Source organism: Antechinus flavipes, chromosome 1 (genome assembly GCF_016432865.1).
Source record: "Antechinus flavipes isolate AdamAnt ecotype Samford, QLD, Australia chromosome 1, AdamAnt_v2, whole genome shotgun sequence".
Taxonomy (NCBI): Eukaryota; Metazoa; Chordata; class Mammalia; order Dasyuromorphia; family Dasyuridae; genus Antechinus; species Antechinus flavipes.
In genome coordinates this window covers 164806319-164832745 of record NC_067398.1, presented here as the reverse complement: position 1 = coordinate 164832745, position 26427 = coordinate 164806319, and the positions used below count along the sequence as shown (strand labels likewise).

Below are 26427 nucleotides of genomic sequence, written 5' to 3'. Positions count from 1 at the left end.
AAGATTTACCTTTATACGTTTAAATCTGAACTCAACACACTAGTTGTATGATCATGGACAAGTCAATTCTGTTTGCCTCGGTTCTTCCTCTGTAAAATGAGCTGGAGAAGGAAATAGCAAACCATCCCAATATCTTTGCCAAAAAATTCCAAATGGGATCATAAGTGTCAGATATGATTGAAAAACAAATGAGTAACAGCAACAAAAAAGATAATATAGCAGCATCCAATAGATGAACATTACTATTGCAGTTTTTGTCTTTGTGATTCCAGTGCATAACACAATCCCTAGCATAATACAAACTGGTTAGATTGGACCCCGTCTCCCAAATGCAGGAGAGTGGAAAAGTAGACAGTGGTGGAAATTATGTAATCACTCTGAAAATAATTTAAAATATTAATGCATTTAAAAATGGAAAACAGTCTAGAAAGACTGATGAATCTATTAGATACAGATTCTGATGCCAAATGAATTTTACTAACCCATGTTTTTATGCTTAACCTGACTATCCCTAGTGAATGTATTAAAAGATCACTAAACTTTTATTACCTAGATTGGGATATAAAAGCCCTCAGATCATCTTCTTTCCTGGAGCCATTCAGGCCCAGCCTGAAATATTCTGGGGTAGGACTGGTTGCTTAGGACTACACTTGGTGCTGCATCATCTCTCAGGACCAGAGAGAATATCCTTACCCAGAGACACATCCTCAATATTCTTTGTTCTCTAATTTGATTTGAATTATTGAGGAAATCCTATACTATGCTGTCAGAAAGTGAGTTGAACTGAGAAAAGGAAACCAATTAAGGCTTTTGATTATAAAAGTGACATGATCATAACTGTGATTTTGGAAAATTATTCTGGTAATTGTGTAGGATAGGCTGGAGGTGGGTGAGACTGAAAGTAGATTGATTAGATTTGGCTCTCTCCCTCTTAGGAAGATGAAAAAAAGCAAATCAAAAACCAAAATCCCCAACCCAACTAAAGACATAAGAGAGTTTTTCAGATCACTGCAGGGTAGCATGTGAAAAAATAATTAGGTGTGCTCTGCCTGACTGGAACAAAAGCATTAAGTTGTAGAGGGACAGATTTGGGCTTGATGTAAGGAAGTTTTCTTAATACTTATTGGTATTTAAAAATGAAAGGGGTTGTCTTAGGTGTCTTAAGGGGTTTTCTTTTATTGGATTTTTAAAATTCAATTTAATTCAGCAAACAATTATTGTCTACCATAAGTAAGGCACTGAGCTATATGCTAGAGATATTAAAACAAAGCACTAATCGTTTCTGTCTTTAGTGATCTTATATTCTACAGGGAGGATTCTATGTCAATAAGTCAAAAAGCATTTTATATGTGCCTTCCAAAGGTGAGTGCTGTGCAGGACTAAGAATACAAAAAAAAAAAAAAAAAAAAACAATCCCCATGCTCAAGGAAACTACATTTTATTGAGAGGAGAGTTTGGAGGCAGAGAATGACCCAGAAACATATTATACCAAATATATACAATGTAAGTACTAAGTAGTATAAAGTTAAACAAAACCAACATAATTTGAGAAAGAGAAGAATGCTAATTTTCAAGATCTTGAAGCCTTCCTGCAGGAGGTGGTGCCTGTGTTAAGCTTTAAAGGAAATTTGGGATTCTAAGAGGCAGAGGTGAAAAGGGAGGTCCTTACAGGAGCTTAGAGAGCCTGTGCAAAGATATACGAGATGGATTCGTACATAAGGAATTCTCATTATATGGAAGTCAGGAGAAGCAATATAAGGACATTCTCAAGGAGTCTCAGAAGAACTTTGGGATGGCATGAAGGATGCTGGCAAAAGTCTGCTAAGTATGGCATGTCCATATCAAATAAGGCACTATACTCTGAGTAAAGTAGAACTATAGCAGCTCAAAAGAACCATGAGAAATGCACATTTAATTTCCATTCCAAATGTTCATATGGACTATTTGTTCTTGACCTGTAATAGAGCCTCTAAATCTTATATTGTTCTGATCAGTCATAGGTAGACACATTCCACATTGACTCCAACATAGTGATATCACTTTAGTCCTCTTTGAGAATGACGGATCATCACCAGTACCAAAGGAAATGGACTACCTAGTTTGGGGAACACCTATTAGGTCAATTTGACTGTTATGTAGAGAGTAGGAATGGGAGCAATATGAACTCTAGAAAAATAGATTACAGAGGACTTTGAATGTTGTATTGAGGAATTTGTATCTTGAATCTTGAAATCTTGGAGCTGGAAAGGACTCCAGAGTCCATTCTAGTTTAACTTCCTCAACTGACCTATGAGAAAACCGAATCATTTGCTTGTTTGCACAGGACATTGATAAGAGAGCTGAAATACAAACCTTCCAAATCCATTGCTCTTACAGGGCTAATGGCTAAACAGTTAGTGAGTGCTAACATGGAATTTTAAAGGAAACCACACAAAGTTGGAGGATAGGATAATTGGGTAACTTGTCACTTAAATCAATTAGACTTAGAAATTACTTAAGTGACTTCCAACTTTTTGCACTAAAAGCTTTCTTCTTTTTAAAAATAATATTTAATTTTCCTAATTACATGTAATTTTCAATATTCTTTAAAAATTTTTGCATTCTAGATTCTCTTCCTCTCCTCTTCCCCCTCCCTGTGACAACAAGCAACTTGATATAGATTTTATATATATATATATAGTCATATACAACATTTCCGTATTAATCATGCTGTGAAAAAAGTGAAAAATAGCCTCAATTTGTATACAGTTTCTTTGTCTGGAAGTGGATAGCATTTTTCTTTGTGAGTCCTTTTGAATCATATTGGATCATTGTGTGACTGAGAATAACTAAGTCTTTCACAGTTGATCATCATATAGTATTGCTGTTACTATGTACAATGATCTCCTGGTTTTGATCACTTCACTTTGTATCAGTTCATGTATGTCTTTTCAGGTTTTTCTGAAATTAGAAATTCTGTTTGTCATTCTTTATAACACAATAATATTCCAAATAACTTCCTTAAAAGGGATAGAAAGTTCATTATATAACAAGTAGATTTTTTTCCTCACCCAAATCATTCTCAAAGTATCTAGAACACAAACTTGTTATTTTAGTTAAAAATTTTAAATGCTTAGGCTTTTTGTGGTGTCATGTTTCTTAACATAAATTGCAATGATATGACAAAACACAAATGGACACAATAAATATGCTAAATTGTAAATAGATAACATTTCATTGACTTCCTGGACATCTTCAATTAACTTTAATTAAATGAACTAACCATACCAATCTGTCAATTTTCAGATATGTATTGCTACATGGCTTGTCTGGAAAAGCAAAAAAATCATTGCTTTAAAAAATATAGCATATATCTTTCAAGTAGAATTTGTATCTCTATATGGTAGAAGAATCTTCTTCTACATAGATTCTTCTATGTGCCAACATTTTTAAAGAAAAAATATTTAAGGGAAAATTAACTATTTTATACTATAATTTATCTTACATATCTCTAAACGATGAAAGTCTGCTTTTATAAAATGACATTCAAGTTGGCAAGTAACATAAACAAGGTGGCATTTCCCAGTAGACAATTGTGTAGTAGATATCAGAGATATTTGTTCTGCTGATAAAACCTTGTTAAACAATCCCCTCATAATGTGAATGAACCAAATTTCATAGTTCCATCTGATTTAAAATATACCAAGTATAACAATAGATATATACATTTTTCCTTAACTGAACTATACTTTATACACTTTATACACTAATTAGAGGAATTGCTGGCAAATCTCTATGCATTTTCTTTCTATCTCCAGATATTATCTATATGAGAACATAAATATTGGCCTGACTTCAAAAATATGTGTGTATATAATAGCATAGCAATATATGATAACATTTTACATATAAATCTTAAGATGTGATACAATTAAAAATGATACACTATAACAGTATATATAATATAATATAACATATCTTCCAATTACATTGTAATGTTTCTACTGGCAAATCACAACCATAGGGAACCAATGAAGGTTTTTGATAAGTCACATAGTCAGATCTGCATTCAGTGATTAGCTGTCAGTGATGTTTTATTTAGAATTCTTGAATAGGTGCAAGTTGGACTAGATGGATTTTGGGATACCTTCCTCTCCTGAGATTTTGTCAAACATTGACTAGCATTCTAAGGGAGAAGATCATTATGGATGATCTTCTATGGAGTTTCTATGGAGTTTCTATGGAGTTTAACATACTTGCCCCTATCTTCATGGAGTTGAAATAAATACAAGTGCTTTATTTTTTACACAGTGGGAATTTAATGAATGTTTGCTAACTAAATTAATATTGAATTAATTAAGGGTGTTGAAGTGCACTAAGAGAGTCAGAGAAAAACTAAACATGCAAGAAAGAGGATGGGTAATTGATGGAGAAGGTGTGAAGAGGTGAGGTTACAGGTGGAACAGTTCATTTCTGCAGGGAGGAAAACTATCTTTTGAGACTGAAAAAGAGAGTGGGTGAAGATTTGGAGAAGTGAGGAGGTAAACTGAGGAAATTCCTACTAGATGATTTTGATATTTTCAGTGTACTTCATATTCAGAGACTCCATCCTAATAAGAAGAGTACATGTATATCTGGGGATTTTTCCTTTCTTTGATCCCTATCTGGATAATCTGGGAACTTCAGTAACTGATGATTCTTCATAGGTGCCATATTTACCAAGTCTCTTTAGAAGCATATAACACACAAGATTCAAAACAAATTTATTTTGAGGTTAAAAAAAAAGGACTCACATCAGAGTCCCTGAAAAAAACAATAATCTATCAGTGAGCAATGGCTGTCATACAAAAACCAGTGCAATTACATATAATTTCCCTTTCCCCCAGTAGGGCTGGATACAGGAGGGATACTGGGAACTTCTGCTCCACAGATGATGATATCCTTTGTGACTTCTCCAGATGTCTGTGCTCCACCGTTTCTCCCCTAGCTCATGCTCTGGCAGATCTTGCAAATGTCACCAGCTGTTGTTTCTTGTTATCTCTCTTTCAGATTATAACTAGGACCAGAATTAATGTGAATAATAAAGTCCATTAAGTGGTCACATTATTGGAGTTCATACTACATGATGTAATAATTTTATGTAAGCCATGGTAATTGATTTCAGCCTAATGACAAAGGTAATGAAAAAATTTAAGAATTTTAATCTGTTTATTAATGATATAAGTGACAAGGATTAGGCAAGTGTAGTTCTTCAAATTTATTACAAAGTCATAGTGTTATAGAAAGCAAAATATAAAAATTGAAAAAATAACTGAATGAGTCTAAATCAATATGATGAGAATGTCATTTTTGTCACTTGAATACTTTAGTAGCATAGACTGAATTGTCTTCTGTCTCTTTAAACTACTGTACATGGTTTTATCTGTTTATATCATTCTGTTAAATACAGAGTTTTATCCACAGCTCAGTGAATCTGCATCCTTATATTCTCACAAAATGAACCAAATGGATATACTGGGGTATTATTTAAAATCATTACCATTTTAAATGCTGATGTCATTATTCTTGCAATGTTTTCAACATCTGGACTAAAATAATCTGAAAACCAATCTTCCAAAACAGCTTTAGTCAGTTACTCATTTATTTTTATTTGACCACCAAAGACTTGGAAATGATTGGTGTAGTAGCTCCCAGTAGATAGAACCAATTGTTGCTCTCCATTGGGTTGTTCTTCGTTGTTGTTTAGTCATTTCCAAATCTTTGTGAACCATTTGAGATTTTCATGGCAATGATATGAGAGTGGTTTGCCATTTCCTTCTCCACCTCATTTTACAGATGAGGAAACTGAAGCAACTAGGGTCAAGTGATTTGTCCGGGATCACATAGCTAATAAGTGTCTGAGGCCAGATTTGGACTCAGAAAGATTAGTCTTCTTGATTTCAGGCCTCACACTCCATCTATTATACTGCCTTGTTAGCTGCCCAAGGAGTTCTTCTAGCCTGTGTTATTCTGTTTATTGTACACATTTTCTGAAGTTCTCCTCAACCCCTAACAGAAGGTGACCACTCTATTTCCCAGGGGACTAGCTATTTGAATCCAAACGCTCCAACTTGAAGCTCATAGCTCAAAATATGTCTTTATCTGGAGCTTTCCATAATGCAGATGTGGTGGCTCTAATCTTATACTCAAGAAGAGATCTCCTAAAACTAGAGAAATTATTTTCCCTTGTACCTTACAAGCAAATCCTTCACCACAATTTCACAAAATACAGTAGAGACATTATAATTGTTTCTTCTTTTCTTTAATATACCAAGGCAGTGAATTATTTAGATGAGTCTTTTCTTTTAAAAATTTTATCCTTTTATAGTTATTTAACTTTTGTTCTTTAACTGTCTAAGTCTTGGATCTTTGATTTTTAACCTAGTTCAAAAATTCAGCAGGCCTGTCATGAGTTAAATTTAGAAATTCAGTTCTCCTACTAACTACTGTTCTTTTCCTGCCTTAAGAACATCTGTTATCCTTGGGGAATTCAGGTGGGCACCAGAGAAATCTGGTCTATATCTTTACACACATATACTTTGTTATTAATCAAGTCTGGTTCACTGTCTCTGATCAAAGATAGACAAAAACAATGACTATTTCTTAGTCACAGGAAGTAAAGGGGGGTTGTTGTTGGTTCCTCATTCCTAATTTCCAATCAATCATATTGTTCCCTATGCCTCAGCTCTGTAGCCAATCATACTGATATCACCATTCATGATATATAATATTATATTCAATCTTATAATTAATATAATTACATCTTGTTTCTTGCCTAAAAAACTTGTTATTTATTCTGTACTCCCCAAAAGTTTAAAAAGAAAGCTATCTTTATTATTTGGCTTCTTAGCTTTGCTGAGGAAGCTAAGGTACTGTTCACTGGTAAATTTGTGTTTTCAGCATCCACCTTTGCAAAACTTTGTATTCTAGATTTTTCTTCCTCCCTCCCCGCCTCCCCTAGACAGCAAGTAATCCAATGTAGGTCATACATGTGCAAGTCTTCTAAACATATTTCCATATCTATCATGCTGTGCAAGAAAAATCAGATAAAAAGGGAAAATGAGAAAGAAAAGCAAATAAACAACAACAAAGGTGAAAATACTATGTTGTGATCCATATTTAGTCATCATAGTCCTTTCTCTGGTTGCAAATGTCTCTCTTTATCACAAGTTCATTGGAATTGCCTTGAATCATGTCATTTGTTTATAAAAGCTTTTTATTTTCAAAATATATACATAGATAATTTTTAACATTCACCCTTGCAAAACCTTATGTTCCAAATTTTTTCCCTCCTTTCCTTGACCTCCTCTCCTAGATGACAAGTAATCCAAAATATGTTCAACACATACAATTCTTCTATACATATTTCCACAATTATCATGCTATACAAGAAAAATCAGATCAAAAAAAAGAAGAAAATGAGAAAGAAAACAAAATGCAAGAACAACAATGAAAAAAGTGAAAATACTAGTTGTGATCCACATTCAGTCCTCATAGTCCCCTCTCTGGATGCAAATGGCTTTCTCCATCACAAGTCTACTGGAATTCTTCATCTTATTATTGAAAAGAGCCAAGTCCATCACAATTGATCATCACATAATCTTGTTACTGTGTACAATGTTCCCATGATTCTACTTATGTCATGTAGCATCAGTTCAAGTTTCTTGCCACTACAAAAAAAGAGCTGCTACAAACATTCTTTTCCCTTTTTTATGATTTCTTTGGTATACAGATCTAGTAGAGCTATTGCTGAATCAAAGGATATGCACAATTTCATAGCACTTAGTGCATAGTTCCAAATTGCTCTCCAGAATGATTGGATCAGTTCACAACTCACCACCAATGTATTAATATCCCAGTTTTCCCACACATTTATCATTATCTTTTCTGTCATCTTAGCTAATCTGAGAAGTGTGAAGTGGTACCTCAGAGTTTTCTTAATCATTAGTGATCTAGAACATTTTTATATGATTAGAAATGGTTTCTAATTTCTTCATCTCGAAATTGTTTATTCATAATCTCTGACCATTTAAAAAAGATTTGTTTTTCATGAATAAAAAATATTATCTTCTCCTTTCACCCTTCCTTCCACTTGGAGAAACAAAGCACAGTACTTGAAATTAATATGCATAGTCGAACAAAACAAATTCTCACATTGGTCATATCAAAAAAATATATCTGTCTTACTCTACCAAGAGGCAGAGAGCATACTTCATCTTAGTCTACAAAAATTGGAGAGTCATTGTAGGACATCATAGAGGAAGGATGTCATACTATTCTAGTGAAGAGAGCATTAGGTTAGAAGGCACCCAGTCCAATCTTTGTGTATGAGCAATAAAGAGAATTCTCAGATGCAAAGGAGATTTTCTGTACCATGGAGGTTATGTGGTCTTAACTGAGCAGATTTTTCTTTTTAAAGTTTTATTCTTTTTTCTTGGCAAGGTATTTGGAGTTAAGCAACTAATACAATTAATACGTGTTTAGTGTCTGAGGCTGGATTTGAACTAAGATCCTTCTGACTCAAAGACTAATGCTCTATCCGCTTCACCATCTAGCTGCTCCTTGAGTTTTATTCTTCCACCTCTATCCTGGTCACTCACTACCTGTAGAATTGTAGTAGTATATTGGCAGTTCTTTGACTTGATAATTTCTGCAGCAATAATTTTGTTATTTCAAAGTTATTTTATCCATTTAGTTGTTCAATCATTTTGTCAGTTATGTCTAACTTTTTGTTACTTCTTTTGGAATTTTCTTGACAAAGATGCTGTAGCAGTTTGCCATTTCCTTCTTTAGTCATTTTACAGATGAGAAAACAGATTCAAGCTAAGTTAAGTGACTTTCCCAGAGTCATATAACTGAGGTCATATTTGAACTCATCCATTTAGGAAGAGTAGGAAACAATGAGATGTTTCATTGACCCAGAGAAGCCTCTATTTAGACCATATGCCCTTGACTCTGCTAGAGAAGGAAGACCCTGCATAGTTAGCTCTGAAAGTAATGGATAGTTTTAAAAGAGTATTTCTGGCCTCTTTCTGAAATGAAAAACCAAAACTAAAACCAACAGCAACAACCAAAAAAACCAAAAAACCAAAAACAAACAAACAAAAAAAAACAACCTTTCTCAACATATCAAAAGAAAAAGTGGTCCTAGACTGACATCTATGGCTAACTTGGAACATTGCATTTTGAGGACCTTTTGGAAATTAAAAACAAATCTACTGATTATAAATTTGGTTCATATTACTAAGCACTTTAATTGGCCCCTTTAATGTTCCACATCACATTTATCCTCTGTCATTTATACTGACATGTCTTTTCATCTTGTTGAGACCCAGAAGGGATCAGGATAATAGTTATAGAGAATTCAGGATTCTGGTCACTGTTCTAGGTGCTGAGCAAAGATTCTGAGGAAACAGGTATTGCATCCCTCAAAAACTTAGAATTGAATGGGAAAAATAGGACATAAGCATGAAAAAATTAGCTATGGCTTCTAAACATCTCTAAAAAGGTTTGCTTTGAAGTAATGATAACTTTAAGAAAATATATGAAGCAATATGAGGATACATGCAGCCCTTCATGTTTAAGGGCTGATCTATTTTTGATTGTCTTCTATGCCTTAATGCTTCTGCACTATTTGGTCAGAGGGGAAAATAGATACTGGATGGTAATCAACTTTTTAATTCATTGATGGAGAGAAGTTTCATCAGGGAGATTCCCTCTACTCATTTAGATGAGCTTCTTTTAGTCTTTTATCAAGTTGCTTGAGGCAGAGATATTGGCAGCTAGCTGGCACAATGAATATAGTGTCAAATCTGAAATCAGGAAAACTCATTTTCTTCAGACACTTACTAGCTGTGTTGACCTTGGGAAAATGACTTCATCCTGTTTGCTTCAGTTCCTCATCTATAAAATGAGCTAAAGACGTAAATGGCAAACGATATCACAGTATCTTTGGCCAAGAAAACCCCACATGGGATCATAAAGAGTTGGACATGATTGAAACAAGTATAAATGTAAAATGTTAGTCTAAGCTCAATTTTTTTGCCATTTTTTCTAGTAGATTTTATGGACAGTATTTGGCAAATAATAGGTATATAATAGTACAAATATGTATATGTATAAATATATAATAGATATATAATATGAACTTAATAAATGCAAGTTGATTGAATAATGAGTTCATATGCCAATATTTAAGCAGACTCCCTCATTTTGCAAATGAGTAGACTAGAGTCCTGGAGATGAAATGACTTGTATAATCTTAAACAAGTCATTTGTTAAGATTAGTACTAGTATTAGAACTTAGAGCTTCTGTCTCTAAATTCATTGCTCCTTCCACGGTACAAAGTTCTGACTCTTAAATTTCCTAGTTACCTAAGTCTCACTTTCTATGAGGCTTTTCCAATCTTCTATTTACAATCTTCCTCTTTCTCATCATTTTTTATATTTTGTATTTATATAATTTTATACATTTGTATTTCAATCTATTTACATATCTTTTATGTATTTGAATTTGTATATATTTTATATAATTATATTTGTATCTATTTGCATTTGTGTTTATGTATTTGTATGTATGTTATATATTCGTGTTTATTTTATAAATAGCTGCATGTGTGAATGTTATTTCTCCTGATAGAACATAAGCTATTTGAGGACAGGGACTATTTCATTTTTATCTTGGTTTCTCTAGTCTCTGGTGCAGAGTAGACACTTAATGAATGCTCCTCGACAGAATGCCCTTTCAAATAGATCTAAATGGGCAATCCAGGATAAAGGAGGCTTAGAGAGAGACCAAGCAAGCAATTTGAAAATACTCCTGATTTCTCCTTCCCCTCCCTCCCAGAATCAACCTAATCAGCTTCTCCTCCAAGTGAGTGCACTAACAAATGTTAAACAAGCTGGTGTCAGCAGATCTTCCTGGTTCTTTGAAGTCTGAAGATGTGTTGATAGGAGAATAATTAGCACAACTTAGAAAAGATATTCTGCTACTAAGGCAATCTGTGGTAGTTGGAAAACTTCAGCAGCTACTCAACTCAATTACAGAATAATTAAAGAATTAACTCCAAGTATTCCACTGTGGCTTTGGACACATGCTCCTTAAGCCAAAGAAATCATGGAACTGGGACTAGTTTTATAAGAGGGATTTAAGTAACTAAAACAACAACAATAACAAAACTTATTTAATCATACAATTGTAAAACTGATGCTAAACAGAGGAGTGGTTATTTTAGTTTTTGAAGATTGGCCTAACAAACTGAAGGAAATAATTTGGAAATGTTTATATCGGACTGGTTTGCACAAATCTTCTTGTAGGAGGAAACAAAATCCCCAAGAGGGAGGGGGGAAACTGGGAGGGTTGTTATTCAAGCTGGATGACAGCCCAAGGGGACATCATAGAAATCATAAAGCCCCTAAACAGAGGGATCAAAGCTATATGGCATGAAGCAAGGCATGGAAAATCCATTTATCAGAAAGAGTGTATCACCATATTTCTAGGTATAGAACTTAAGGGAAAAGTGAGGGATAAATGGTAGAGATGGTAAAAATTTTAGAAACTGTATAAATTAAATAGCTTTAAAAAATGCTCCCCCTCACCCCGTGCTCTCTGCACAAAAGAGAAATGTGACCTATAAATAATCTGGGATGAGAGAAAGGCAAGAAATTGTACCATGAAACTATTTAATAAGGATAGTGGAAGTAAGAAAGGAGGAGAAAAAAATTAGGCAAAAGCAAAATGAAAGGGAAGAGATTGGCCATGAAATCTATACTTTGGTTTATATATGATTGTAGAAGTTATTTCTGACTCATGGGCACTAAAAAGTATTTTGGTAAAACAATTCAGAAGTTCTATTTTTCCCTTATAACTAGAACTTCTTCCCATATTCTGCAAAGACCCTCTAGAGCAAAAAAGAATAACATCATCTTGCATTTCAGGCTTAGAGCTTCAACTTTTTAACATTTGGATTTTAAAAATAAGATCCCATTCAAAGGTCAGCTAATGATATTAGTATAAGGTTTATGGGATCCCTACATGGATAAAAGAGAACTGTAGGCATGTCCCCCAAGCTATACATGCAAAAAGCTGTATATAATAGCCTGTTGTCCTATAGCTGGAGGATTAAGCCCATCCAAGAACCTAAAGAAAGCAAACAAGAACAAATAGATTTCTTTACTAATCACCCAGGACTAGTAGAGAATCCCTCTAAATCAATGTTTCTTTACCTACTTTATGTCATGGGTCCCCATTTGTTAGTCTGATGAAGTTGATGCATCCTTTCTCAGAATAATGTTTTTAAATACACAAAATAAAATTACAAAAGGAAATTATGTTAATATTTAAAGATTAGAATATCAAAATTAATTATATTAAAATAAAAATGTAATTTTTTCCCATCTCAAGTCCTCAGACTCTCTGACTTCTATCTACAGAAGCTTTGGGGTTCATGAACTCTAATTTAAGAACTTGAGTTCACGAAATTAATGTCCAATCTTCTAATTGTTAAGAAATAGGAAGGACACCAGGACTGGGGAAGGAGAAAGGAGATTTTAGTGTCCATACATTTGTAAACAAAATCAATGCTGCTGTTTCTCTTGAAGACTAAGGAAAAAATGATCATTCAAAGAGAGGGGACTGGCATCTCATTCCCATGAGGCTGAAAGACAATAAAAGACTAAATTTCAAAAATGGTTCTGATCTGAAATCTCTTTCCTACAGCTGCAAAACCTGTAGCAAAACTAATTATAATGTTTGGCTGGATGAGGAAAAGGATCAATATTTTCTAACTGGAATTTGACACAAGATCTGATAAAGGATATCCCTTTTGAAAATTCTCAATTAACTTAAAAGCATTTATTAGTGTCTACTATGCAGTAAACACTGTGATAGTCTCTGTGGAATCTAAAGCCAAAAATAACTGTACTTGACTTCAAAAAGCTTATATTTTATCAGATAAAATAATAAATAAGATAGGCATAAAGTAACTTGAATGGCATAGAAGATACAACTGAGAAGTAAATAATTATCTCATAAACTAAGGGTTGGCTTCCATGGGCTCCAAGGTCTCTTCCAGCTCTTGTTCTATAACTCTTAACAGGTTTAAATACATGAGGAGGATGGCCTGTGGAGCATTTTGATGCCTAAGAGGACACTAAAGATACCTGTGGAGGATAGTGTGCCTAATTATGGGGATTCTAGCCACCCAAAAAACTCTATGAAGGCAGTACAGTGATACTGACACTGATATATAGTAAGCCCTACTCCTAGAGGATGGGGGCTGCAAATTTCTAGGACATTGCTCACAGAAGGCCCCTCTATGAAGAGTTTCATCATGTAAGAATTCTTATTGACCCTGTGAAATACAGTGAGATCCCTGGGGGACTTGAGGTAGATGAATTTGACTTATTGCACAATATATAGTATATGTTGGTTTTTCTTTCTTTTAGCATTTCCTTTTTGTTCACTATGGTCCCCAAAAGAGTGTAATCACTGACATTCCTCTATATTCTCTAGAGGAGAATCTTACTAGATACCTGCAGGAGAATTTAGGTCAAGGGAAATATGAGGTCTTCATCCACCAATTACAAAAAATTTTGCAATCTGGTATTTTGTCTGTGTATACCCTTTGATCCAGCAGTGTTTCTACTGGGCTTATACCCCAAAGAGATATAAAGAAGGGAAAGGGACCTGTATGTGCCAAAATGTCTGTGGCGGCCCTGTTTGTAGTGGCTAGAAACTGGAAAATGAATGGATGCCCATCAGTTGGAGAATGGTTGAGTAAATTGTGGTATATGAACATTATGGAATATTATTGTTCTGTAAGGAATGACCAGCAGGATGAATACAGAGAGGACTGGTGAGACTTACATGAAGTGATGCTAAGTGAAATGAGCAGAACCAGGAGATCATTATATACCTCAACAATGATACTGTTTGAGGATGTATTCTGATGGAAGTGGATCTCTTCGATAAAGAGAGCTAATTCAGTTTCAGTTGCTCAAAGATGGGCAGAAGCAGCTACACCCAAAGAAAGAATACTGGGAGATGAATATAAACTGCTTGAATTTTTGTTTTTCTTCCCGGATTATTTATACCTTCTGAATTCAATTCTCCCTGTGCAACAAGAAAACTGTTCGGTTCTGCACACGTATATTGTATCCAGGATATACTATAACCTATTCAACATGTAAAGGATTGCTTGCCATCTGGGGGAGGGGGTGGAAGGAGGGAGGGGGAAAATCGGAACAGAAGTGAATGCAAGGGATAATGTTGTAAAAAATTACCCTGGCATGAGTTCTATCAATAAAAAGTTATTTTAAAAAATCTGGTATTTTGTACTAAAGTCATATCTGGTGGTTGAGTTATGAAAAAATTGGCTGACGTATGTAAGCTACCTAACTAGACTGTAACTTAGAGCATCAATAGACCTTAGAAATCATCTGGTCTAGGTCCCTCATTCTGATGAGTAAATCCATTTCCAGAGTAGCTTAGTAAATTACATGAAATATTTTTGATAGGATTGGGACTAAAGCTCCTATCTGTGATTCTGTGGGGAAACACAATAGCCAGCTTGTAATGAGGAAGGATTGAAAAAAAAAGATTGCTAAATAAGTTGCTAAAGGAAAGAATCGGTCACGTTACAAGAACCACACAGAAAATTGTTTAATTGTTCACTACTGAGCTCAACCAAACAACTTAATGTTGGAATGAACTCAAAACAAGAAGTTTTGATTTATTCCTTGATTAAAAATATGTTCTCAGGCTTATGAAGCAAGAACCTAACAGAAGTTGTGAATTTTAGAAGGGTGATTGGATGTGTGATTAGTTTGTATGTGTGTGTGTGTGTTTAAAGATCAAGGACATTTATATCTTAAGCCTTTGAATAATTAAAAAATGTGAAGACTGAAAATATAAATTGATAATGATTTTAATGCAGCAATAATGTTGCTGATGGAAGTCATACGATCTTACAAAAGCTGAAGAACTGAAGCTGAGGGTAAGGGAGTAGGACCTGGTGGGCATGGATATACTGCCACATATTATAAATAAGGAATTAAATAAAGGAATAAGAGGAGAAACAGAATAGAGGATGTCATTAGAGAAATGTGCAAACAGAAAAAAAAATCAATTTGTATGTTAAAAGCAAGGGTTCTTAATGGCCAACTGATATCCCCCCTTTGAAAGGTTCTAGAGAAAGCCCTCAACATAATTAAAGGAACTTCCTATGAAGGATTTATGGGAGGATATGGACAAGGGTTAAATACTGCAGGCATTAGTAGATGAACTGAGGGTTACATTACTCAAGGGATTACCCATTTCATGAGATTTTAACTATTTGAATATTAGAATTAAAATATATCTATGCTGACATGTTGGGACTTATAAAGCACTTTCCCCACAAAGTTCTACATGTGAGTGTGGATTTCATCAATTACAAAATACATAACACCAGATATTTTGGAAAGAATTTCTGAGGAGGTTGTGAGTATAGATGTCTGGGATTGGGTTGCAGAGTACGCTGAGAAAAAGAATGCAGAAGGTGAGACAGTAGCATGGAGTTTGACAGGAATGATGTCCTCTCCATCGAGAGGGAGAGAAACGTGGGTCAACTTGTTTCCCACCATTGTTTATACCCAGAAAGACTAAGAAAATTGCAGATACCAGAGACCTGACCATAGGAGATGGCTCCTATGCCATAGACCAATCCAGTTCATAGAAAGTAATGCTTCAGTAACCACTCTGCCAAATTTGTGGCAGAAGAAGGAAAAATATTGCAAATGCCCATAAGGGCAAGTCTAGGAGACCAGTGATTTGATCTATTCAGTAGAAACTCCACACTCTGAGAAGAGTCCAGCACAGGGTAATCTGGCTGGCCTCGCCTGGAAGAAACTGCCTACTGGAAGAACTGCTTGCTGCTCTGGTATGGCAGTAGCAGAACATGGACAGGAGTCAGCACAGCCACCATGATCTGATCACCCCAGAGCAACAGCAGATTGCCCTGTTCCAATAAGATGCCGTACCTAGGAGGAGCAAGTCCAGCTGCTATACTGTGCCCTTCAACAATCCAACCCGTCTATAGGATGGAGCAATTCCCAATGAATAACTATGAGGAACTCTTGAGAAAAGACATTGAAGACCTACAGTTCTGAAATTGTGAATTGTCTTGGTAATGTGTGTTCCCTACATGTAAGCCTCACTACCATTGTATTTCAAGTTCAAGTCCACTCGCTCCTTCTTCCTGAGTTTTAGGTATATTCGTAGGAGAATAAGTCCCTTGATATTGAGGGAAATATTTTATAAAATTTTTTTTCAATGAATGAAAATCTGCCTTCTCTTTCATCTTCCCCCAATCCATATTGAGAAAAAAACCAAAAAAACAAAATCCCTCCTATAAATATATACAAGTCAAGCAAACATTAAAAAAATATATATTTCTTATTCATTTAGAATCTTGGAGGCTCCATTGGATCTTTCTATATTTTCACTGTCTGAATAATCTGCTTAGTTCTATATTTGGCCATGTCCAAACAATATGTGTCTCAATCTGTATTGAGGAGGCAGGGATCATTTCATTGTGTATTTGCTAGAATCATGTTTGGCCATTCTGTTTATTACAGTTCCCAAGTCTCTCAAAGTTGTCTTTATGTGATTATTTTAATCATTGCATATTATTTCATATATATCTTCCTATATTTCTTTGAAACCACCCACTTCATCATCTTATAGCTATCTTACTAGCTTATAGCTAAGATACTATCTTACCACATTTGTATCCTTATATGGAACTTTTGTTTCCTGAGGCAATTGGGGTTAAGTGACTTGCCCAGGGTCACACAGCTAGAAAGTGTTAAGTGGTCTGAGACCAAATTTGAACTCAGATCCTCGACTCCAGGGCTGGTGCTCTATCCACTGGGCCACCTACCTGTCCCCACATTTGTATTCTTTAATTTCTTCAGCCCTTTCCCAATGGATGGACACCCCTTCAATTTCCACAAAAATAACTGCTAAATATTTTTGTACATGTTTAGAGTTTGTTTTGCTTAAGAATAATCTATGCCTTAACTATCCTTCCTCTTATCTTCCTTTCTTTCTTTCCCTCTTTTTCTATTTCCTCATTGGGTGAAAGAAATTTCTGAACATATTTCTTTCTCTTTCACTCTTTTCCTCTCCTTTTTGACCAGTTCAGATGAGAGTGAGGTTGAAGTGTCACACACTTCCTTCACCTATTCCTCCTTGATTGTATAGTCTTTTATTTGCACATCTAAATTATGTGAAATTATTTTTTCCACCATTCATCTCCTCTTTTCTTTCTAATTTAATCCCTTACTCCTAATTTTCCACTTTTCTCTTAAAACCATTAAAGCATAAAAAAACCATTTCTCTACCATCTGCCTTATTACATTCTTCAATGACTCCCATTGATGATAGGATTCTTTTTTTGGAAGATAAGTTTTCTTTTATTATTAACTTATAAATGAAGGAGATGACTGATGAGGATACATTTTTATTTATGGGTAGACTATACTTGAACAGTTAACAAGAATAGGGACAGTTAATATCACCAATTATGAAGAAAGATTGGAAATGAGGGAGATATAGCTAATTGGTAAGAATACCATTTGTTTCTTTAAAATGCCTTTCATAATATCAAGATATAATTCAGAATGCCCCCCAAAGGCACTGGTAATAATTATAAGGCTGCATAGGAAAAAAGAGTTTTCAAAATGTTTTAAAATGTGACTAATAACAAATATTTCAAACAGGTCCAAATTGCTCAAAGATTATAGTTTCCATTCATTTCCTTTTCTATTCAAATATATATGATGAAAATATTAATGCCTATAAATAAAGTATCCCCAAAGTTCTAGTACATTTTAAATTTTTAAAGCTAAATCTGCACTAAAACTTTTGGGACAACCTTCATACCAACTATGGGAACATTTCAACTACTTTATTATAAGCCAAGTCTATATAAATTAATCAAATAATAGAGAAATAAAATAAGGCCTTTTAACTTTTGGGGGGGGGCATCCTAATGGCCAGTTGTTGAGCAATGACATAAGTCATTGCATCTTTTATTTGTTTGAGTCCTTAAGACAGCTGACACAAAAGGACTAACAATTCCTTAGTCTAAATATTTTCATTGCTTTAAATACTGAATTGATCATGTAGATGTCTAATCAATTCCTTAGGGATCACTCTGTAAATGGATGATCTTGTCATCAATAGAACCATTCAATATCCAGGGAGTTGTCCTTGGCTTCTGATATTGCTTCTACTCTTTCTGGACAATGTCTTATCTTAGCCCCATTATGCTTTCAGAAAAAATTAATGAAATCAAATTCTCTTTTCATGGTCAAGATGACTTCAAGCATCTCTTTTTCTGTGATAAAACTTGCTTTGCCAATCTTACTGTCCACAGGATGGGGAAGATGCAGGAGCAGCTTATGACTGGGGGTACGAAGATCGAGAACTTTTTCATGGATATCCAGAGTGATGTCAGAAGCCTTGATACCTGGCAATTTAATTTTAACCATGAGATCCTCACAGCAGGCTGTAGAAGGGTCCTTTCTGGTCATGCCTAGGAACATATCCTCAGCTCCCACCTGTTGTTTGAATATAATGTCATATTCTGGCTGTTCCCGGGGGTCCCACATGTCATCAAACTCTGCTCCTTCTGGCACCTCCTCCAGATCCCAGATGTCATTTCTATTTTCAGGCTTATTTGGAGGGTTGACTTTGGATTTTTCTTTCTTTTCTGGTCCAATATTCCCAGGGCTTAGGGCTCCAACAACAGATGATGGATATGACACTTGCTCTAAGTTGTCATCCTCTTCTCCAGGAAAGCTGAGCAGCTTCGAGAGAGCCTGCAGAGCAGAAGTTGAACACATATTCTCCACATCCATGTCTCTTGATTTCTTGCCACCTGCAGTCTATGTGAGTGTTGTCTTCAGCTTTTTCTGGAGGTTCCTTGCTGTAGTTGGTTTGTGGAAGTGTGTTACAGGAATCTAAACCGATGTTCCAATAATAGGATTCTTAAGTGATCCATGCATCATTTCCCTATATTAGAAAGTAAATAGTTTACCCTTTTAAAAAGTCTCCTATGAGTGCTCATTCATTTATACATTTTCATGTTTCTTATAAATCCTGTTTGTTTCAATATTTCTGTGCAACTTTGATCTTTTTTTTAAATAAAAAATGTTTAGAAGTCCTCTATTTCACTAAAATTTTATTTTTCTCCTATAAAATTATACTTATTCTGAATAAGTTATTTTTCATTGTAAGCTTATATATTTTGCCTGTTGCAATATTATATTCCAAACCCTCCATTCCTTCATATTGGTGATTGTCAAATTTGTGTGATTCTGACTGTGGGTGAGAATCTTGCTTTTCTGGCTGCTTGCAATATATTTTCTTAGACATGGAAGCTCTGGACTTAATTTATAACATTCCTTTGGAGCTTTAATTTTAGGGTTTCTTTAGGTAAGTGATAAAGTATTTTTATTTTTGACTACTTGTTGGGAGTTATCTTTTATGATTTCTTGAAATATGGTATCTAGGTACTTTTTTGGGTCATGGGTGTTAGTTCAACTTTTTATTTCTTCCTAGTCTCTGACCACTCCTCAATCTTGCACTGGATATGTGATCTGAGACTGGATAATGAGTGATGGAGCTGCTAGTTGGCATCTGTTCCTTATCCCGCACAAGATTGGGCTCTTCCTTCTATAACAGATCTAGGGCCTCATCTTGTCCTGGTACACAGACTTTCTCTGCACTAACAGGTTCCACATAACAGTGCCTGGGTAGATCCCATTCTAAGTGTCTGAAGACCTCCCTTTTTGTCTTCCTTTGCTAACCTGGGATGAAAAATAATGGCGTTTTTTCCTCTGGATTTCTTAATCAAGACTCTGTGTGGCATTTGTTCTAGATCTATGTGAAAAAGCTGGGGAGAGGAATAGAATTCATTTGTGTTTCTTCCTGGCATTTCACCATCTGTAGGGGCAATGCTTTGAGCTGCTGTTCTTGCTATGCCATTTTTGTAAATACATTAACTAAAAAATTGAGTCTACTGGCTGATTTTTTAAGGGGCCACTGGGGGGGGGGCTCCCCAGCTAGCATTTAAGGACGATTGGTCCAAAGGGTCTATAGAACTCCAGAAATAAAGAGTTTCTTTTATGGGGAATCTAATTAGTTGGTGGCAGTATGATCTAACTAATTGGTAGCAGTATGAGTTGTATAAGCCTAGAAGGGGAATCACAGAGTTTTCTTCCCTAGAAATTTAATAGTGAGGAAGTGAAAAATTTGAGATTATTGCTGCAAAAGATAGAAGATCCAATGAAAAGTTTTTGGAGGCTGAAGAAATCTGAACATCTTTGTAGCAAATAAGAAGAGAGAGATCAAAGATACGTGAGAGAGGGAAGAACAAATTCCCAAAGTTACTGAGGCATTTGGAGGGTCAACAGCAAGCTTATACAGCTGAGGAAAGGAAAGGAAAGGAGAAGCAGGAAGCAGATGATGATTCCCAGAAGTATGAAAAATATTAGTAATTCATCTATGATGACTTCAATTATCTTAGTGTGTGTGTGTGTGTGTGTGTGTGTGTGTGTGTGTGTTTGTGTGTGTGTCTGTGCTAGGGGAACTCTTCTTTTGAACAATGAGTTTTTTTAACCATTAGAGTCTGATGATCTCAAATAGTTTAAATTTCCTTTTCTTTTAAATCAAAGTCACATACAGAACTTTTCTGGCTGCCATTTTAGCAGCTTCCACTGAATGGCAGCATTGCCCTATTGTAATGCCGAGGCTCTGCCAAAGGCCAGATGCACTTCTTTTAGTAGTGCATTAAATACCTATAATTATTTCTAACATTAGTTGGAAGGAGGCTTCCTTTAGTATAAAATCCTCAGAATCCTGCCATATCTAGCATTTAGAGATGAAGGAAGGATTGGGGAAAGGAGTATTATCCCTTCTCAAGTAGATGTCAGGTTTTTGTTTTGTTTTTACAAATGAGGAGTCTGCTTTCTGTGTAGATAATTGCATCTTGACAGATAATTATTTTTTCTTGAATCCACTGTAGAAGGAACCAACACTTTGTTTAAAAGCAAGCCATCCAGAGGAACAGTGTTATTAAATATCCACTTGGGAAAGGAAAAAGAGGACTATTTCTCTCATATTTTGGTTTCAATATTCATAGTCACTCCTGAAAACTCTAAGACTTCACAAGCATTGTCTGGATTTTTTCCACAGTACTCTAGGTTACTAAGATCACCAATGCTATCTTTCTGAGCATGTCTTAAATCCACATTTTCTTTTGGTGATATTTGGGGAATGTAAAAATTCTTTGTAGGCATTTTATACTCAAGGATCTCAGAATTATTAAGGGAATAGAAATAAAGGAATAATAATAAAGGAATATAAGTGGAAAACTAGGTAATACAGTAGATAAGATGCTGGGACAAGACTCAGGAAGACCTGAGTTAAATGCAGCCTTAGACATTTATTAGCTAAGTGAGCTTGGGCAAGTCACCTTACACTGTTTGCCTCAGTTTCTTTTTCCACAAAATGAGCTGGAGAAGAAAATGGCAAACTACTTCAGTATGTTAGTCAAGAAAACCCCAAATGGGATCATGAAGAGTCAGACACAATTGAAAAGACTGAAAAACAGCAAAAAATTTAATAATTTGGTGGGGATGGCACCTGGGTGACATCTCTGAATAAGATGAATAAAAGGTAAAAATCATTCCAACCTCAACTAGCAACTTGAATTATAGTTAAAATGACAGACTTTTTGTCCCCAGGACTTGATTGGCTCAGGGGCCAAGAATCAATTGCACTTCCTTTGCCATTAGCCACATTAAAATAGCTTCCTGTTCAACTAAAGGAATGAAAAGGTACATCCATATGGAATCAGACCCTGGTCTGGTGGACGTCCTGAAGTGACACAATTAGTCACTACACCCTGCTCTCCTGATCATAATCATTTCCATTTGGAGTAAAGGAAGAGAAAGGGAGCCAGATAGAATGGATCTACTCATGATACTGCAATAGACTTGTTGAATGTCCTTTCTGTGCTATGGCTAAGCAAGCCTCCTATTAACTGTTGAAGGAAACAGTGAGTGACAAACCAAATTCCTTTGCAAAGGAAGGGGGTCCATAAATGTATGTTGCACACATTTTCAGACTTTTTGATGTAGGAATCAGTTATACTGACTTTTCCCTTTCTCTCTCTCTCTCTCTCTCTCTCTCTGCTTCTTTCTCTAACTCTGTGTGTCTCTATGTTTCTATCTGTCTCTGTCTTTTGATCTTAAAAATACTGTTTGTTGTTTGGGATGGCTCCCTGGAAGGAATAAAAGGTAGGGTACTTAGTGAGACTATGGAGATATTAAGAAAGACATCAAAAATTTGCTTTAAAAAAGGAAACTTAAAGTATTTCATTTAATTTTAACATCAAATCTAAACTAATAGGGAACTATACTAATCAGACCCACCCATTACATTTCTACTGAGCAAAGTCTGAAGAATCTTATGTAATATTAGAGCCAAAACTGTCTCTGTTCCAGTACAAAACCAGCATTTAGTTGGGGAATAGTGGGATCTGGGACCAAAGAGGTGGGAAGAGCTCACTTCAGTCTGTCATCTAATAGCCTCCTATTTTACCTGAGTATTCTTGTTAAAACAAATGTAGTTTATGTATTGCTGAAAGATTGTCTTCTAAATGTGGTGATCAATTTGGCAACTTGAGTGTTACCCTTATCCTAGTTATTTGCACTTAAGAGTTTTTCTTTGATAAAATATTCATGTTTGATTTAAAATCTTGTCTTGTCACCTCCTATTTTTGGAGGTAACATTTGGAATTTCTTATGTTAATCACTTTTTAGATACGTGCACTTTGATTTGAGTTAAATCATTGTGTTGTCTGAGAGTTAAAACATTAGCTTGGCTTATTTTGTCATTAGTTATTAGTACCCGTCAGAAACATAACTAATTTTAAAACCTAAGGCAACTACTGCCAGGTGGCAAATAGCACCAAGTGGGGCAAGCAGCATAAAATGTACCCTCAAATCAACCTTGCAATTTATGATGTGAAAATAATGTTAGAAGTAATTAAGACAAATTTAGTTGAGCAACAGGGGGGTTTTGTTCCCTTAGTAGCTCCAGGGAAAGAATCTTAGAATCTCAAAAACTTCAGAGGTTGGCTGAAATTGAGGACTCATATTCTGCCTACTCCATTAAGTAGGTTTCTTCAATGTGCCCTTCTGCACAGGGAAGGAAAGAAGGTGGCATCTGGATCATGATTTACCTTGCTGGAGTAGGGAGTGAGAAGGATCATGGTTTGTGGAGGAATTGTAGGAAAGAAATCGATCTATCTAGAAAGGAAGGAGGGTAAGGAAATCCTTGGGAAGGAAATAAGGTAGAGTGGATTGAAAATTTATTTCTTGGTTGGTAGGAGAGAATACAAAGGCAAGAGTGATGTGTTCATGACCACTGGGATCTTGAACCTCCTTTCTCAGATTCTTTGGTTACCATTTGAGTACTTGTTCCCTTTGCCATTTATTCTCCTGAAAATCAAAGCCACTGTACTTCTCTAGCTGCCATTTTTTTTCCTATCACTGTATATGGCCTATGAACAACTTAGGACTCTTCCTTCCCTAGTCACTCTCTTAAAACCCGTTCTTCCTTTCCTTTCTCCTTTCCCTTGTCCTTCCTTTTAAAATCCATTCTTCTTTCCTTTCTCCTTTCTCTTGTCCTTTTCCTTTTCCCTCCCTCCATTCCTTCCTTCTTTCATCCCTTCTTCCCTCCCTCTTTTCTTCCCTCCTTCCCTTTCTCCTCTCCTTCCCTCCTTCTCTCCCTCCCTCTTTTCTTTCCTTCCATCCCTTCATCCTTCCTTCCCTCCCTTCCTCCCTCCCTCTCTTACTCCTTCCCTTCCTTCCTTCTTCTCTCCCTTTCTCCCTCCCTTTCCTCTCTCTTTTCTTCCCTTCCTCTTTCCCTTCCCTCCTCCCTCCCTCCCTCTTTTCTTTCCTTCCCTTCTCCCTCCCTCTCTCCCTCCTTTCCTTCCTTCCTTCCTTCCTTCCTTCCTTCCTTCCTTCCTTCCTTCCTTCCTTCCTTCCTGCCTGCCTGCTTGCCTGCCATTTTCTGCCATTTCAAATCCTACTCATTCACTTGATGTCTGGCTCATGTTCCACCTCATAAGTAGCATAGAGTTAACAGAGGCTTTAGAGACCCCTCTCATCCTACCTTTTTATTTCTGTGCAGAAGTTCCAGAGTGGTGAAGTCATTTGAAGGTCAGGTTTGTAGTATTGCCAAAATTCCTTCACTGAGAAGCAGTGTGGTAAGGTGAAAGCCAGATTTGGAATCAAAAAACCATTATGAAATGATTTTGGGTAAACTATTTATCCACTTTGGGTCTTTATCTTTTTCAACTATAAAATATGTAGGGAGTAAAATATGATAAAAATAAACTGAGGTGATTCTCTGAGTGTCACACATATAATTTTAACAAAGCAGATCAGATTGACCATCTCAGTAAGACCAGAGACCCCCATGAGAAGGAAGGACCCTTTCTATTGACACACAGGAAAAGAGGTAGTCTGCAGGGGCACATTTTAATTTGTTACACTGGGGAAAGTGAGCTGGTATTTAGGTGTGTCTGTTAAGAAGACCTCTGACAATTAAGGAATGTTAATTGTTTGATCGTACTCATCTGCCTCTTGTAATCTCAGAAAATCAGAACTACACAGTTAGTCAACCCATAGCAGGGAGATCAAATTATCCCTAATAGTACAAGAACAGGCAAGGACTTGTCTTTTGAGGATATAGCACCAAGTTTAGCTGGTTGAGTTTATATGCAACAAACAAACGTCTCCTGAGCTAGTTGCATGAGTGATAACAAAATTCCCTTTTAACCCAGTCTTTAACCCAATTCAGACTAGGAATGACTACTTTTTTTGAGCGAGGTGAGTTCAGGCAGATACAAAAATCAATACAGCATAAAATCAATTACATTATAAAATCAGTAGAGTAGAAATAAGAGGTAATTGCAATTTTTATCTTCCCATAAATGAGAGGGTTACATAAGATGATCCCTAAAGTTCTTTTAATCGCTAACATTCTGTGGTCTCAAAATAATAAAAACAGCTCATAATTTTTATAGCACATCGAAGTACTATTCTCACAATACATTTTGGGTACAATTGTTATTATGCCAACTTATTTAGTGTAACAATAATATATACTATATAATGACACTATAATTGCATTATATTTTTATATGTGAGTAAATGGAATTTAAGTCTTTCTTGTGAGAACAAAGACTATGTTTTATCTTTGTTTTTCCCAGCACCTTCCACATTGCATTGCACATTGCAAATGTTTAATAAATATTTTTTCAGGTAGTTATAGTGATGTGCCCAGAGTCACCCAACTCCTGAGTGGTAGAGGCAAGAAATGACCAAGGTCCTCTGCCTCTGCATCCAGTGTTTCTTGCCACCATCTCTAAATACAAATATTCTTTGTAACCTCTACTCCCCATCCCATTAGTTTTAAGAGAAAATGTAATATTGGGAAAATGGAAATGTCTTAAGGTCTGTAGACTCATTATTCTAAAAGCTTATCAAAACTCTTTAATGTTTTTCTTTTTTTATGAGCTTTAAAAAATTACAAATATAAATAGTTAATAATAGCTAACATTTAGGAGCAGCTGGATGGTACAGTGGATAGAATGCTGGGCCTGGAATCAGAAAGACCTATGTTCTTGAGTTCAAATCTGACCTCTGACACTTACTAGTTATGTTACAATAGGGTCAATTTTTTTTTTTTTTTTTTTTTTTGCTGAGACAATTGGAGTTAAGTGACTTGTCCAAGGTCACACAGCTAGGCAGTGTTAAGTGTCTGAGGTCAGATTTGAACTCAGGTCCTCCTGATTTCAGGGATGGTGCTCTATACACTGAGCCACCTAGTTGCCCCCAATAGGGTCAAATTACTCAACCCTTTTTGCTTCAGTTTCCTTATCTGTAAATGAGCTGGAAAAGGAAATGGCTAAACTACTCTAGTATTTTTTCCAAGAAAGTCTCAAATGGGATCATGAAAAATCAGTCAGGACTGAACCAAAACTGAATATTTATATCGTGCCTATTACATGCCAGGCACTGTGCTAAGTACTTCACAAATATCTCATTTTATCCTTATAACAAATCTGGGGGGTAGGTGCTATTATTATCTCCATTTTATACATCAAGAAACTGAGGTAAACAGAAATTAAGTGACCTTCCCAGGGCCATTTAGCTAGTAATTGTCTGAGGCCAGATATGATAGTCTTTCTCACAGGAGGCCTGGCACCCCCCTATCTGACCCATCTGTTTACACAAAGTACAGAAGAAGAAAACCACATTTGAAACCATGAATGTCCATTATAT

At 35.6% G+C, this 26427-nt stretch overlaps 1 protein-coding gene across 2 annotated transcripts in view; it reads right to left on the bottom strand.

Moving 5' to 3' along the window:
- LOC127551229 (dynein axonemal assembly factor 6-like) overlaps window positions 1–26427 on the bottom strand; it is a 44966-nt gene that overhangs the window by 5449 nt on the left and 13090 nt on the right. The window contains exon 2 of one of the 2 annotated variants that reach the window (XM_051980830.1): window positions 17449–19078. The exons of the other annotated variant lie outside the window; for it this stretch is intronic. Within the exon in view, the coding sequence (XP_051836790.1) occupies window positions 18337–18924 (588 nt within the window). The 5' untranslated portion in view covers window positions 18925–19078 and the 3' untranslated portion in view covers window positions 17449–18336. Of the gene's footprint in view, window positions 1–17448; window positions 19079–26427 lie in introns of those variants that run through there. 2 annotated transcript variants of the gene reach the window in all.